Source organism: Poecilia formosa, unplaced genomic scaffold (assembly GCF_000485575.1).
Source record: "Poecilia formosa unplaced genomic scaffold, Poecilia_formosa-5.1.2 Scaffold214, whole genome shotgun sequence".
Lineage (NCBI taxonomy): Eukaryota > Metazoa > Chordata > Actinopteri > Cyprinodontiformes > Poeciliidae > Poecilia > Poecilia formosa.
Genome location: NW_006800153.1, coordinates 531,912 through 547,629, shown reverse-complemented (window position 1 = coordinate 547,629; position 15,718 = coordinate 531,912). Strand labels below are relative to the sequence as shown.

General features: G+C 39.5%; 1 protein-coding gene across 3 annotated transcripts in view; it reads right to left on the bottom strand.

Annotated features, from left to right (window-relative positions):
* Positions 1 to 15,550, bottom strand: part of rtn3 (reticulon 3) — a 28,386-nt gene extending 12,836 nt beyond the window's left edge. The window contains exons 1-3 of one of the 3 annotated variants that reach the window (XM_016679524.1): positions 15,228 to 15,550; positions 8,107 to 8,154; positions 35 to 2,731 (exon numbers count right to left, since the gene is read on the bottom strand). In XM_016679524.1, coding sequence (XP_016535010.1) covers positions 35 to 2,731; positions 8,107 to 8,154; positions 15,228 to 15,312 — 2,830 coding nt within the window. In that variant the 5' untranslated portion in view covers positions 15,313 to 15,550. The remainder of the gene's footprint in view (positions 1 to 34; positions 2,732 to 8,106; positions 8,155 to 15,227) is intronic. The other 2 variants (XM_007567856.2, XM_007567857.2) reach the window with 2 other exon arrangements.
* Between the last annotated feature and the right edge of the window lie 168 nt (positions 15,551 to 15,718).

Below are 15,718 nucleotides of genomic sequence, written 5' to 3'. Positions count from 1 at the left end.
AGCAGGCCTACTGCCCAGAGGGAAGGAATGTTACCTGATAAGTGGGTTAGTATTGCTGTCAAGACATGCTCTGCAAGATGGTAGGCTTCAGCTACCCATTCGTCTATAGCTTCCACATCACTGGAATATGTGCTTTCAGACGCACGGTTGGTTTGGGAACAAGAGGGTTTGGAGTCCGATGGCTGAGCAGGGCTAAAATCTGACTTTGGCTGACTCTTCTCTGAGACTTTATGCTGAGGATTCACCGTCTCCTCCTTTTCCTCTTGGCTGTTGCCCAGATCTTTGAGAGCACTGATTGTAAGGTGTTCTTGTTCAAAATCCATCGCCATGCTTGGAGAAGTCTTGGGGAGAGGAGAAGTCTTGTGGGGCTCAAGCTCCTGGTGGACACTGTCAGCTTCCTCATCCTGCTTTGATTTCAAACACTCTCTCATGAACTCCACAAAGCTATCCTCAGAAGGTGGGCTGCTACTGTCAGTTCTGTCGGGACTTATTTTCATCTCATTTATGTTGTGACCCGTTTCAGGGCTATGCTGAATGTGTGAAGCTGGTTTCTGAGATGAGAGTATGTTGTCATTTTCCACATTTTCTGAATTAGTGGTCTTCATAATGACCTGTTCAGCAATGCTGCTTACAGTCTCACTTTGGAAACAGGAATATGGGTTTTCAGGATAATCTTCTAAAGATGGCTGACTATCGGATTTGGGGATGTCGTCACCATTCAGTGAAATGGCGCTGTCCAGATCCTGTTTGTCTTCAGCAACATCATTCTGAGCTGGATCAGACAGAAAACGTTCCTTTGCATTGTTGAACTTCTTAACATCAGTGTGATCCAGGGAAGAGCTGATATCAAAGTCATAATCAAACGACTGTCTGTCATAAATGTCATCTTGCATGAAGCTGGACATAGGAGGAGGAGTGGGTTTTATGTAAGCCTCTTCTGCTGTTGAACTGCGATTTTCACTGACTGCAGGCTCATTGTAAGGAGCTGATTCTCGTGACGACGGATCAGTCATTGGGGGTTTGAACAGAATTTCCTGGGTTTCATCTGACCAATCATCATCATTGTCTGGAAAATCCACTTCTTCATTTTCAACAACAAATGGGGACTTTTCATTGCAAATTTCATTTGACATGGTCTGGGACTGGTCAGGTTGCTGGTCTGCTGAGTCCATTGGATTGGGACAGACCTCTGATTTTAAGGCAGATGTCTTATCTTTTTCAGAGCTAGTGTTGAGGATCTTGTGTTTTGGGGAGTATTCAGACTCAGAGTCCACAGGTGAGGAAGGAGGCGAATAGCCTTCCATGAACTCCGTTTCTAACGGGCGTGCTCTGGGGCCTGTGTTTTCACCACTCTGTGGATCTGGTTCAGAGGTGCTTGGGGGTCCCGTGTCTGGGCCTTTTACTACCTCATAGTCATCATCATCTTCCTCTGCCTCAGGTTCCATCTCCTCTTCACTATAATTGGGCTCGTCAGTCTCAATCACATTTATGGTTGGAACCTGCATTAGCTTTCTCTCAAGCCTTGGTGGAGGAGTCTCTTTCTCCTCAGTGGACAGATCAGCAGTGGTGCAGGGAGGGGTTGTGGTGTCATCATTAGAACTTTGATCCAAAGACTGAGATGGAGCAGACTCACATTCAGCTATATGATCTTCAATTACCGTATCATCGGATTCTCCTGAACTGTCACCTTCATTTGCTTCTGGTTGTTCAAGTTCGCCAGTCCAAATTGCTTTCTTCTCATCAGAAACATTCTGATGAACAGCAGGGCAAACTGGGGGGGATGACGGAGGAGATGTGGAACCAAACTCTGCAGGAGGTGCAGGCGAAGCTGTAATCACCAAATCTAGATTAGATGGATCATTCACACTTGATTTTTCTTGATGATCCCACATGTAAGCTGTTGGCAAAAAGTTAACATCAAACTCTTCAACCTCTGTTTTTTTGGGTTCCCCATCAAGCTGATCTTTTTGTTTCGGACCTTCAACAGGATGATCCATGAAAGCATCAGGAACACCAGCAAAGGCAGCAGGCATATCTCTGTCGATCCCCTTCACTGAGACTGTGTTAGTGCTTTTAATTAAACCAACAGTATCAAAATCTGGTACTGGAGGTAAGTGTGTCTTCATCCACTGCTCTGTCTCTTCAAAGTCAACAACTTGCTTCAGGTCTCCCAGGATTTCAAATGGTGAATCTGGTGACTCCTGATCAGCAGAATGTTCTGTTTTCTGAGGTGTCTGTATAATCTTTTCAGGAGGAAGTTTGGGAACTCCAGCTGGAGATTTGGGACCCTCAACTGCAGATTTGAGGGACTCTGCTGTAGATTTGGTGCCTTCAGTGAGAGATCTGGACCCCTCGTGTGTAGATTTTGCCCGTGTGGTGGGAGATTGGGGCCCCTCAGTTGCAGACTTGGGTCCATCAGGTGCAGCTTTAGAGCCTTCTGTGGAAAATTTGGGCCCCTCAGGTGCAGATTTCTCATGATGTCGGTCCCTGAAATGAGTAAAAGTTCCATTGCCTCTAAAATCAGGTTCTTTCTTTTTGGCTGCAAGAGCTTCTAGTGCCTTAATACGTTCTGAAACGGGAGACACCTTTATTGGAGAATCCTGTTGTCCATCTGTTGGAGATGTGTCACTACTGTAATTACTGGGTGAGAATGAGCCTGGTTGGGAAGAAAAGCGTAGCGATGTAGCTACAGCTTCAGTGGACTTGTCAGAACTCGGGACCCCTCGCTTATCTGCATCGTTATGAACAGGTGGTAGTGAAAAGGACAAAAGTGGGGAGATTGAGTCACTACCACTAAGCTTCCATGCACTTGTATTATTACTATTAGGCTATGCCTTAAGGTAGCAGCCCAAGCATTCATGCATTGCATCATGAAAATGTAAAATAAAATAAAAAAGTCATAGTGATGGGTTTTTCAATCTTGCATGCTTCTCTTAACTACTTAGAATCTAAACTAAGCATCATGGAGCAGTCAATCTGGAAACTTATCTGATCTGTCCAGAGCAAAAGAAGGCAGAGGAAATAAATCTCACTAATGAACAGTGTAGCTATGATGACTGTGCAATTATTTGCAGCAAATGTATGTAGCTTGATACAGTACATAGTTGCAGGCTGAAACAGTTTCTTTTTGACTGTGTTTTGACTTTTGTTTAGCTTTGCTATGTAGTTAAAAACAGAATGTCTGTAAAAACAGAAGCTTTACTCAGACATCCTCTGCCAAACAGGGACTCAAATCTTTAGGAGTGGCATGGATCATCTCATTAACAGTTATTTTATTATGTTTAACCTTTTAATCCATTTGCAAATATTAAATCCGCGTACACTCATACATAACGTGTCAGAACATCCTGTCCAAGTCCAGACTAATGTGTAGATTTTATTCATGACTGCTCTGGTGCAAAATGTTGCATTTCTGCTGAATGTACACAGTGCAAACCATTTAGCAACATAACTAGATTCTAAGAGACAATCAGTGAAATCTGTCCAGTCAGCCATTTCAAAGAAATCCCTGTAAGCATGTTTGTGTTCATGAGTTGGTTTGTGGAACCGAATCACAACTTTCAACCAGCCCAATTTTGAAACTACTTCATCCTCAGGTTAAAGTTAGTGGAAGTGACAAATGTGTGTTTTTTACACGTATAAAAACCCCTCAGTTTATTGTTGGCTGACATTTTATATATAAACTACAATTAGCTAAAAAGCCAAAAAGAAGAATGTTGGCCAACAATAGCATGTTGATTAGGGGTGCACCAATTTATTGACCAGCTAATTTATCTGTGCCGATTTCCTTAATTTTGGGGAATCAGTGATTGGCCGATACTTACATGTGAAGAGGATCTTATCCTCTGATCTTATCTACCTCAGCAAAGGTCTAAAAATCAACCACTGTCCTCTTCTGCTCCACTGTGAGAGAGGTTTGACTGACAAACCCACCCACCAGGTCATGTCTGCACATAATAGTCACCCCGCTGTTATCAACTCAGCAACTTTCTTGCTATACTTAACATTTCAGGCAAGGAAAATGGTATCAGCCAAAACTGGAACTGGCAGGTTAGGCTTTTCACAGACTGGTAATCTGCAATTGGCCAATAAACTGCAACTGATGCACCCCCAATGTAGATTAATAATAACTCAGTCCATTCAGTAAGTTGACTTTAGTTTTTATGTTGAAATTATAATAGTCTACATGCTATTACTAGCATGTAGACTAACAGCTGTTCATAAGTTAAAATCAGCTAAAAAGCTGATAATAGCTAAAATAATAATGGCACCATTAATATTTGGTTAACAGGCTACCTGGTTGAATCTAGCCCGTTAACTAACATCAACTTACTCTATTCAGTATGTTAGCTTTAATGTTTAAGTCAAATTTTAGCTAAAATGATATTGTTAGTAAAAATTCTCATTTTAATTCATTGGCTGACAATAACTAGTTAGCTAACAACTGCAGTCCATGTATAATTCTAACAACAATCTATATTTAAAAGTCTGTAAAACTGCCTTTAGCAAATAATCATTGATGTCCAGGTATTGGAACAGAAGTTGAAGCTGTACCTAAGTAGTACCTAACACAAACTGGCCACTGTTTTCTTTCCTCACTGGGAAAGTCACTTATCTAGTGCCTATTTACAACAAAACAAAATCAGCTCCAGATGATGATATAAGGGTCCAATTTATATCCTAAACCTTATCCAATTAAATATCCACTACTGATAATCCATCAAATGTATTGTAATACAGATCAATCAAATACAATCAAATGTAAATTACTGTTGAGTTTTATGCAATTGTAATATAATACAGCCATGTTCAGTCCATTATATTGTGCCAAATAGTAAAAAAGGAAACTTCATTTCTTCATATGATGTTTTACCAACATCAGCCCAAGTCAGATGGGATAAACAGAAAGTCAGTGATTGATTTGCTAAGCTGGCTGCTCCTTAGCTTTCAGATATAGGTCATCTTTACATTTTTCTATTTGCTTTCCTGAGGAAACCATCATACGGGAACAGTGCACTAGTTATATACAAAAAGGTTGAACATGTTTGGGACCATATTAGCAGACCAGAATTAGAAATAAACCAGGTCAAATTGCCATGACAAAATATATTTACCAAACGGAGGAACTGTTTTGTAAAAATAAAGCATGTAGCACAATAAGCAATGCTAAGGAGATTTGGGGTCCTTGGTTTGTAACATTTATATGTGGCTTGCCATTTTCTTTCTAATAACTTGTTGACCAATTGTACAACACAAACAACTTTTAACTGTGTATGTGCAGACATGGAGCACAACTGACTGCTTCACTTTGTCTTGAATTGGACCGCCACCTCCTCTGCTTCACAATACAATGCCTTGTTCAAACTAGGCCACAAGCACAGACTTTCCATCTGACCAACAGTGTTGTAGTCTTTGGCTCTGTACTTGTAAACACATTCCCAGTTAGTGCTGTGACAATACATTCACAACACTACAGCTATTCAACCAATGATAGTAATGACGACGATGATGGTAATAATAAATCAGGATTTTCTTCAGAAACAAGGTTGAGCAGAATCACTCAGTAATTGGGCACATTAACAATCTGACTAGTTCATCAACTGTAAGCAGGTTTAAGAGAAAGCCTTTATCTAACTCCAGATTATCCTCCTCCAACATGCACAAAAATATTTACATCTCCATTTGTGGTACACCAATCAATTGGTCAATAATAAAAATCAGCCAATACTGATAAGCTTATAGCTAGAGAAAACTCGGGTTACTTCAGCTTATCAGTGACCTATGTTTAAAAAGAAGTTTAAACTGTTGGAACTGTAATGAAACATTTCAGCGGTTTGGTTTTTTGAAGTGAGGTTCTGTGACGTTATTGCCAGTAACAGTCCCTGGCCTGTAGAAGAAATACATAATGTCATCTTCAGCTTTTAGGGAGTGAAATAAATGTCGAGAGCTGGGAGCTAACAAGCTAGTCAAACATATTCAGTCAGTTTTAGCCGAATTTAGTTTAAAAATAAAAAGCTCAAAAAGAAAGTCTTCACATTAACAGTAGCAGAAACAATTTCACTGCTAGATCGACCACTAATCAGTTTGTTCAGGTTCTGCCAAGAGCAACATAAACCTTTGAACTTTGCATCAGCTGTGCTGCAGCACTGCTCTGGTACTTTCAAGGTGTCAAGTCAGCAGTGGGTCTCCTTAGCTTGTCAACTCCAACTACTCTGAAGTTTATGCCAATTTTCTAAGCTAGTTAAGGGAGCTATTACTGATTTCTTCAGAAGACATAAACTTACTAAAAACAAACAAACAAAAAGAAACAGAATCAGGACCAACCCTTTCAAACCATGACATGACTTAATACCACTGCCTGTATGCCAAAAGATATTTGTAAAGAAAATGTTGCGAACTAGACAAACACTTTCCGTTATGCAGCATTAGTTTTTGGGCAGGACACAAACCCAGATCCCATGATGCAGTGCATAATACCAAAGTGTTACTCAAAAATGGAACAAAGTTTTAGTTATTCCTAATTTTTCTCAAAGAATTCCATTTTTTCTAAATGTTAGATTAAATGATTACTGACCAATATACATTTCTGCTAGTGATTGTGACCAAACTGACTTTACAAAAGCTACAATGTGTTGAAACATTGCAGCTACATCCCTGAGAGGACCTGGGGAAGTTGACCGACTGCAAGTTGTCCCATCTACTTGTTTTGATGTTGCTTTACCCATATTTTCCTTGAAAATATCAAAATAGGTTGTTTGATATTAAAACTGACCCGTTTAGATTTGGCTATATGACTAGTTTACATTGTTATTGCCAAGCCACATAATCATCTCAAAACATTATTTCTGAAATACTTCTTGGTTTTTTAAATCAGTTAAATTCAACAAGATGGTGCCTTTCTAGAGTGCTATCCACAGCTTTACTGTGGCTTAAAAAACATGGCAGCTCTAGAATGGCAACAATCCACAGGTCAAAAAGAGGCTGTAAAAAAATAAAGCAGAACTGTACAAAGAAAACCTACTTTGTATGTTTTATGGTTTAAGACATGCACAAACCCTACTGAGCCATAAGCAACTACGAGGATGCAACATGAGTGAGGAGCAACAGGCAATGGAAGGCCCAGACCACTAGGTGGTGGATGATATCTCCAGTGCCACTCGTCCTCTGGAGACACAGCTGATGCTGGGGGCGGGGGATTCAGATACTAGGGCAGCTGGAAGGTAGAACCAACCTCCCGGGACACAAACCTGATCTACTTTTGGGTTTCTGCACACAATGTGAACTTGAACTTCTCTGCTTTCTTAAAATAAGGTAGCAATCTTGGGATTATCCTGAACTTGCAGTCAGTGATGCTGACCTAAATAATGCCTGCTAGCAGCTGGTAAACTGTAATGGATTAGGCTCCTGGCATCACAAGAAGCCAAGTTTTCCAGGTGTAATGCTCAGGGTCTAAAGACTGGAGATGGGTGAGCTAAAGTAAATGGAGAGCCATCAGTTGGACACAGAAGGTAATGACTGTGTGACTGCTGCTGGTTTGAAAAAAATTGTTTAAAGACATGTTATAAAGATAACGTTGTTTAACAGACATAAATGTCTTTAAAGGCTTTTTGGTAGAGCTACTGCAGCTCAGGACACAGCCATGCATAGATGCACATCTTGCAAGCCTAAAAATAAACGGCCAATGAAACCTGTCAAAGGTCGAGCTGGCTGTTTTGGGCACTAGCCGGGAAGGTTACATATCTGGTTGCAACAGAGGAGAGACGTTGCAAAAATGACTAGAACTGCAAGTCCCTGGAAAGTTGGAGAAACATTGCTATCTGGTCAACTAGAGTTAAGCGTCAGCAGTGCTGGAAACGTATGTGGAAAACCAGAAAGAGGGGCTGGTAAGGAGTAGTTGAGATAGGGAAGCAGCTGTGACCAGGGCAGGAGCCACTATTTTTAACCAACTACTTTGGGGCATTTTTATACACAGCCTTGCGAGCAGGAGAGGGGCACTAGATAGAAGGATGGAGAGCAGTAAAGCAACAGGCCAGCAAAAAAAAAAAAAAGAAAAACAATATCGAGGAATAGAGCAGGTGAGCAGCATTAAAGAATCCATACACTTGCCTTGAGGAGACTGAATGAGAGATACAGGCGAAGAGGAAAGAAAGGAATCTGAAAAGATGGGAAAAAAAGGACAGAAGAATGATCATACTAGAAGAAAAGAACTTCTTGCTGCTGAAACCCATCCAAATAAAGACATTCAAATCAAGAAGGAGAAGTTAACTTATTCAATGTTTACTAAATACTCTAGAACTTAAATCTAAGAGTGAAAAAGAGTAATGTTAAACAAAAAACCATCCATGCATTTGTTTCTTATCTAGAGCTGTAAATGCAAAAACCAACCCAGTAAATATAAGATAAGGACAAAACCAACTGCTCTTCTTTTACAGTTTGCATCACTACTACAACACGCAAGGCAACTTTCCTGGAGAAAGTCAGAATGTTGGTGGAATTCTGAGGTTTTTACATGATATCTGAGGTGAAAAGAAATTAAAATGAAAGGAAATAAGAATATTGCCATTTTTTCCTTAAGACAAACAAGGAAAAAGTTTACAAAGCATTAGATCCAAAGCTGCAAAAACAGGAGATGCATAATGACAGATGGAAAAACTGGAATCATGTTGAGGAGGAAAGGGAAGACAATCTTCAATAAATCTGACAATATCTAATGGATAAAATCTATAGTTTTCAATTCTGGTGAATATCGTTAGAGATCATGAAAACTACCAGCTGATGGATACTGTTATCCAACGACAAGACATTATCCAGACTCTAAATATTACTGAGGCAGCAAATTCAGCACTTTGTTTTAACACCATGCTTTCTTGCATAAAACTGTTCAATAAAGAAACCATGTGGACCATCCTCAGGAAGAAGTCCAACACCACACCTCCTGTCAATATAAAAAGGAAGCCATTAGGTTTGTAGAACTCTCCTGAAGCCTGGCAACTGTGGGAACTTTTCTCCTAAAAGACAAGGTGTGGTGTTGCCCATCGTGTTGCTCAGCTCAAGTGGGAGTTAGCACAGGCTGGGCAGGTTAAGCCTGGAGCAACAACATTCCTTCAATTAAATTCAGCAAACCACACCTTCACTTTCTACCCACAATGCAATGTGTCAACCTTATCTATATGTGAGAGGCAAAGCAAAGACAGGCACAACCCCATTAATTATGTTTGAACCACTTCTTGCTCGTGGTGTGTTCACAGTTTACAAATGTTGTCAAGACTGACTTAAATTCTGATGGGCAGAAAACATGTTAGGCCATGACAGGCGTCCTGTTACTGGCTGTTAACTGCAGCATCATGTTGTCTGACATTTCCCCGACACCCTACAGAGTCCAGCTGTGGGTTGTCTGACAGGATCTGTCAGTTCTTAGTCGACAGCAGCTGTTTTCAGTTCACTTCAAAATATTAAAACAAACCTTTTCTATACATTTTGAATAATTTTCGTACGATACGTTTGTATAATTCCCATCTCACAACTCTTCTAACAAATACTTGATTCCTTCTGTAGACAACAAAAATAAATCATACAGTTTTCAGTTTGACCAGTGAGAAAACGAAAGGATTTATGAGTTTCTGAACAGTCAGGAAAAGCACAATCAGTAAGTGGCTGGGACACTCAACACTCTTCAGAGTGAACGTTGTTGTTGAGGGGAAAAGGGTGTAAGAACCTAAAGGAAGGGAACTTCTCTCTCACACACACCATGCGATGTTGTCATTTAAATGACGAGCCTTCAGCACAGGAAACTTTCAGTAAAGATATAGACAGTATTTTAAAATGTTGAAATTTAAACCTTAGCTTTTTCTTTTTAAATTTCAAGTTGGAAGATGTTGATTGGATCCTGTAAAGAAAAAAAAAGCAGCTTTGTTACCTCAGAGTGATCTGAAAAATACACCACTTTATTTTGAATACTGGTACATTTTTTATTCAAATTGGAAGAAAAATAATTTGGAATATTATCAGAATTATCTAACATCTGTACTGCTGGATAAAAACTCAGTGTCCCTCTAATTCAGTTCATGCTTTTACCCAAGTGAATAAAAAAACATGGACATACATTTACTATGCAAAGTATTAAAACGCTTGCTGAAACTAGATCTAGTCCCATTTTAGCATACCTGAGGTTTCTTTTTAAAAAACCCACCATATGTATGTTTGCAACATAAAACTTAAACCCTGACCTAGAGACACTGGCTTTTTAGAAATGAGCATTCACAGAATCAGGAAATATTTGTTTATTATTTTACAGAAGTCTATTTTGAGGAAAGTAATGAGCAAGAACTGGGTGAAATGGACCAGATTCCTATTTTCTGCTGGCTTTAGTCTTTGATCATGACCATTCATCTTGCCTGCTGATATAGGCTGGTTTACTAAACAGCACTGTTGTGTGGTAAGTCAGTTATGGAAAACTATCATTTGTCCCTGGGGCCTTACAGTAGGCATCCACAGCCTACTGTAGAAACAAAAGGGAGTGTGAATGCAGGGCCCATCTCCTGCCATTCCTGTAGATCCTCCATTTGGCTTTGTGACCTCAGTGACATGATGCACTCCAGCATGGACTGCAGAGAGGAGGGTCAGCTTGGCAGCACATGAAGAGACGGAGGAGCTGGTTCATTAACCAGAATAATGACCAATCAAAAAGGAAAGTAATGAGCGAGTGTGGATGGGAAGCTTTGGGAGAGACGATCAAACTGAAAGACGTAGCTCAAAAACTGAAATCATGAACCATTACTCCCTAACATTTTTTTCCACATGAATAAAAGAGTGGAGCCAATCAAGCAGGAACAAGTAATATCTACAAATTCTGAGAGTTTTACTAATATAATTTTCTTAAACGACTTATAAGATAAGGAGATTTACTAAATCTGATAAAACACAGTAATACACCAACAGCCTATCTGATGTAATGTAGTTGGAGAAATGAGGGCCTGATTAGGAAGTGTGCCACTTCCTTGGTGACTGCTCTCATTGGCTCCTACGGAGACTGCTGAAAATGTGAGGGCCAAGCCATCTGGTAGTTGGACTAAAACTAAACCTAGTAAAGATCACTATGAGGAACCCTTCACTGGTTGTTCTGAGTCGTACACAACACCACAGCAAGATCTCTGGCAAAAAGAAGAGCTCTGCTGTCAGCCAATACAAGCAATGTAGAGGAGCTGATGGAGGAATTCACACCCGTTGAGGCAGATCAATAATCACTGCTGAATAAGCAGGAGGTAGCATGAATCAAAAATTAGAAAATTGTGAAATTCATTTCCATCATGACTTGCAGCGAATGGCCATCATGTTCTCCTGGACGAGAACGTAGCGACAGTCACTTGTGTTGAGTCGCTGAATTAGCAGCAATCTCTCATAACGTGAATGCAAGTAGTGGCAGTAGAGAGGAAAAACTCCAGAAGAAACAGATGAACTCATACGGGGTTATTTCAATTGGATATTTTTGTCCCTCATATTAGAAAGTGAAACTCGTATTGATTCATTACACACAGGGTGAAACATTTGAAGCATTTATTTAATGTGCCTTGATGGTTATGGCTTAGAAATTCAGTGTCTCAAATAATTTGATTATTACAATAAAAAATGTAAACAGTAATGCCAGAATTATGAAAACTATGCTCACTACTATGCACTCAATATTTGGTTGGGTGTTTTTTTTGCATCAATGCAGCATGGCATGGAGGAGGAGGTCAGCCTTCAGGTCACATGTTGGTTCTTGTGTCTTATCTTCCTCTTGACAACACTCCATAGGTTCTCCATGGAGTTCAACCCGGCCAGTTTGCCGGCCAATCCAGCACAGGAACACCGTGGTCAGGTTTTTTTTTTTTTTTTTTATAGATGTACCTACCAACCTAGTCATGCAGATGGCTTCTACAAACATCTAAGAGAATGGGTCACTATCAGGACTTCAGTGGACTCTGTTGTACCAAGTCATAACATTTCCTCACTAACAAATATTTTACAGCCAACCTTTAGACGTATTATAGCAAAAATGGAAGGAAGTGAAAACAACAGCAACTAAGCCAAGGGAGACATGTTTCAGGTCTGCTATAAAACAGGACAGTTATTCAAATAACATGAGTGATAGTGGTTGCAAAGCTCAGGCCTTCCCTTACACAAACCATCTACTGTACAGAGCCATTTCACATGAAAATATGATGCAATAACAGAGGGGGCGGTTTTAAGAAGAAAGGAAAAAAAGAAAACAGGCCTGCAGGTATAGACATTCACATTCAGAATGCAGAGTGGTAGAGCACAGGAGGAAAAATAACAAAGCAACACATTTGAATCCAATTAAAAAAGCAAGAATACAAATTCTAAATTAATAGAAATATATAAAAATATATTCTGTAGCAAAATGTTACTACTTGGAGGTTAAGGGAGTATGCATGAAAAAAAACAACAAAGGGATAGTTTATATCTCTTTACAAACTGCAGAGCCCAACTAAAATGATGCAAATAAAAAAAACTGGGACCATGGACAGAAATCAGAAGTCTGTTCTGATCATTTTGAAATCTAGAGAAAGCAGTTAATTCTCTACATGAAATGCAGACTACAGTTGTTACATGTTTGTAACAACAATTCGTACTAATCAGTAATAGAATGTCCCATTACTAAACATATTTATTAATAGCAGCAACAAGGTCCTGGCTTTCAATTCCAACCAGAGTCTTCATGTTCTCCCAGTGCATGTGTGGGTTCTCTCTGGGAACTCCAGCTTCATCACACAACCCAAATATATGCATGTTGGGTCAATTTATCTTGGGTGTGAGATGTCTGTGGGGATCACTGTGAATTAAAATAAAATATCCATTCACAAATGTCAGCATAAAACTGACTGCATGACTATTTAGAACCAGAAAGTCTTAATTCAGTCTGTACTGAATGAAAACAACAACAACAACAACAAAAAAACAAACAAAATCACCAAGATGTTTTTATTTTATTTTAGTTTTTTGTTCAACTACATAAGCTTCATCACAGCTGATTATCTTTTCTTGCTGCTTGTAGAATTCAGTTTAGTCTGGTCCTTTGTTAAAAAAAAAACTAACTCAAAAGTCTGATTTTCTTTTCTGGTCAGAATGCAAAAAAAAAAAAAATCAATTGAATCATTTTTCTGTTTAAATCTAACCTGGAACAAACATAGGAAGCGGGTGTGGATGCACCATTAACCTTCTAGAAGTGTCTGAGGTAAAGGCAATGATCTTTATTTTCTGGGGAATACACAGACATGTCTGCTTCGCTCACTTTATTAATCAGTAATAGAAATTATTCAAGAAAGGTGAAAATGTCAGCTCTGTAGACACTGTGTTTTAAATGCAGAGAAAATAGCTGTATAGATGTGCTACTACACAGCATGATGTCACGTCTGTTCCTAATTTAAATAATGACTGAGTAGCCAGAAAATATATATTTAACACAAGTTATATATATAAACATTGAACAGATAGAGTGAAGAAGATGAATTCTCCAAGTCACATGAATCAGTTTTAGGACCCAATCAATTGTTTTCTTACTACCACCCGCATCCTGAACCATTGTACCCAAATACAGATTTGTTGAAGCTAGGTTATTAGCTGCCTGTTTTCTTAAATAATTACATGTTTTGTTGCATATCACCTGTACTGAACCCAAATCAATGCACTTACGAATTAGTGTGGATCCATTTTCATGTAGTTCATTTCAAGCAGTTTTCTTTCAAATGGTTTGACTAACCTTAAAACCAAAGAAGCAAGTCATCATCATGCCACACCCTGCTGCACTGCTCTGCCATCCAAACACCAAATTCTTTAAAATGTTCAGTCCTCTTGATCAACAACGCAGATTTTCAAATGGCTCATAGTTAAGCTTGGGGTGAGCAGCTTAAATCAGAGATCTCAGCAAATGCAAGCACAGTGATGGAGAAACAGCCACTCCCACAGACACAATGAGATGCGAGTCAGTGCCAGAGAAAAATATGCTTCCCCTGCTTTTAGGCTCCCCCAGGAGTGATGTGAACAGAACTCATGTCTTGCACATGGAAAATAAGATGGTAAGATGATTTACTTCTTTGGGTGTCAGAACACAAATAGAAGAACCATCAATGCGCCTTTAAGAGGTCCTCCCTTAACAGGCAGTTGCTCAGTAACAATACATCTGCAGTGCAGAGCAGCGCGACAAACCGTATTCTATAAACTGTCAAGTTATACATTAGTTAACCCATCCACCAACAACTTGCATAGAAAAATATGACGCAAACGTGCAATGCCACGTGTTGGGATTCATATTCCAATTCGGCTAGCGTCATATAAACCAAGCGTCGAGTATTTTTCTCACATCTCTCCTTTTGTGTCTGATGCCAGCCTCCTTTGGAGCTGGGACCAGCAGGCTCTGCCAGCCCACAGGTCTGGTTGTCGTAATGCAGGTCTCCATTAGCTAGAGGTAGAATATAGACTCCCATGAAATGGTTAACCTCGTTTTTCGCCGTAAAAGTGTTTCAAATTGTGACACAAAAGTATAACTGTACGAGGGGTTTCCCTGTAAAAACCACTACGGGGCGTTAAGTCTGGAGGCCGTAGCTACAGCCTGTACTGAAGATGGCATCCGATTCAAAACTCCGAGTAAAGGGCTATTTCGGTGCTTTAAAATAATCTGTAAGCAGGAAATGTGCTCTCATATACACACACACACACATATATATATATATATATATATATACATTTGGAATTAATTGTAGCAACCTGGTAGATTCTTTAAAAGCACGCTCTGTAAAATGCACAAGGTCTTTTTTTTAGTGCAGTTAAGGGCACGGCATTAGCCAGTTTCTTGAAGAGAGAAACTAGCAGTTATAGAGTCAAAAATTGACTGAATCAGTGTGGTTTGATCGCTAAGCTAAAAAAAAAAAGTCACAGTGCTGAATATGGAGCTACGAATCGGATGCTGACTTCAGCACATTAATCATATGGCGAACACGAGTCGCGCAGATATGTTAACAATCACAGGTGTTCCCCACTGCACACAGCCCAGCTAAAATAGACACACAAAAGGATATAAGTGCTTATTGTGCTGAAGGGTCAATATAGATTTAGTGTTATGCAGTAAAGTCAAAAGATATGTCAATAAACAGCTTAGCTGAATTCAAATAGCGCACCTTATGTTGAAATTAAAATGCAGCAATCTGACTTATGTGTTAGTCAAGTCTTACCGGACAGTTTTGATTCTTTGGCAGCAGAATTCTGTCCATCCGTAAAACCTTGCGACGATGATATCTGGGAGGACTGAGTATCCATTTTAATGAAGCTCAACACACAAGCAGAACCGTGGCAGTGAAATGTCTGTTGTCTAAGGTAAAAAGAGAAGCTTCCTGTCCTTTTTAAAATTTACTTGTATTGTGCGACCTATCCCCAAGTGCTGGTCTCTGCTCTGCACCTCACCACTACGTCTGAGCTCTGAGGAAAGAGCGCAGAGTAAGAAGGAAACAAGGCAGAGGAAAATTATGGAGGAGGGGTAAAAAAAAAGAAGAAGAAAAAAAAAAAACATGTCGGCCGAGATGCATTCAAGGTCTCCCATCAAGTTCCACTTGTCTCATGTGTTGTCTTTAATACGGCGGTTTTTATGCTGTAAAACAGAAAATCTTATGATGATAAAAATTATAGTGACTAAAAACTTTTGTCTTCAGGTTTAATTAGGTTTGAC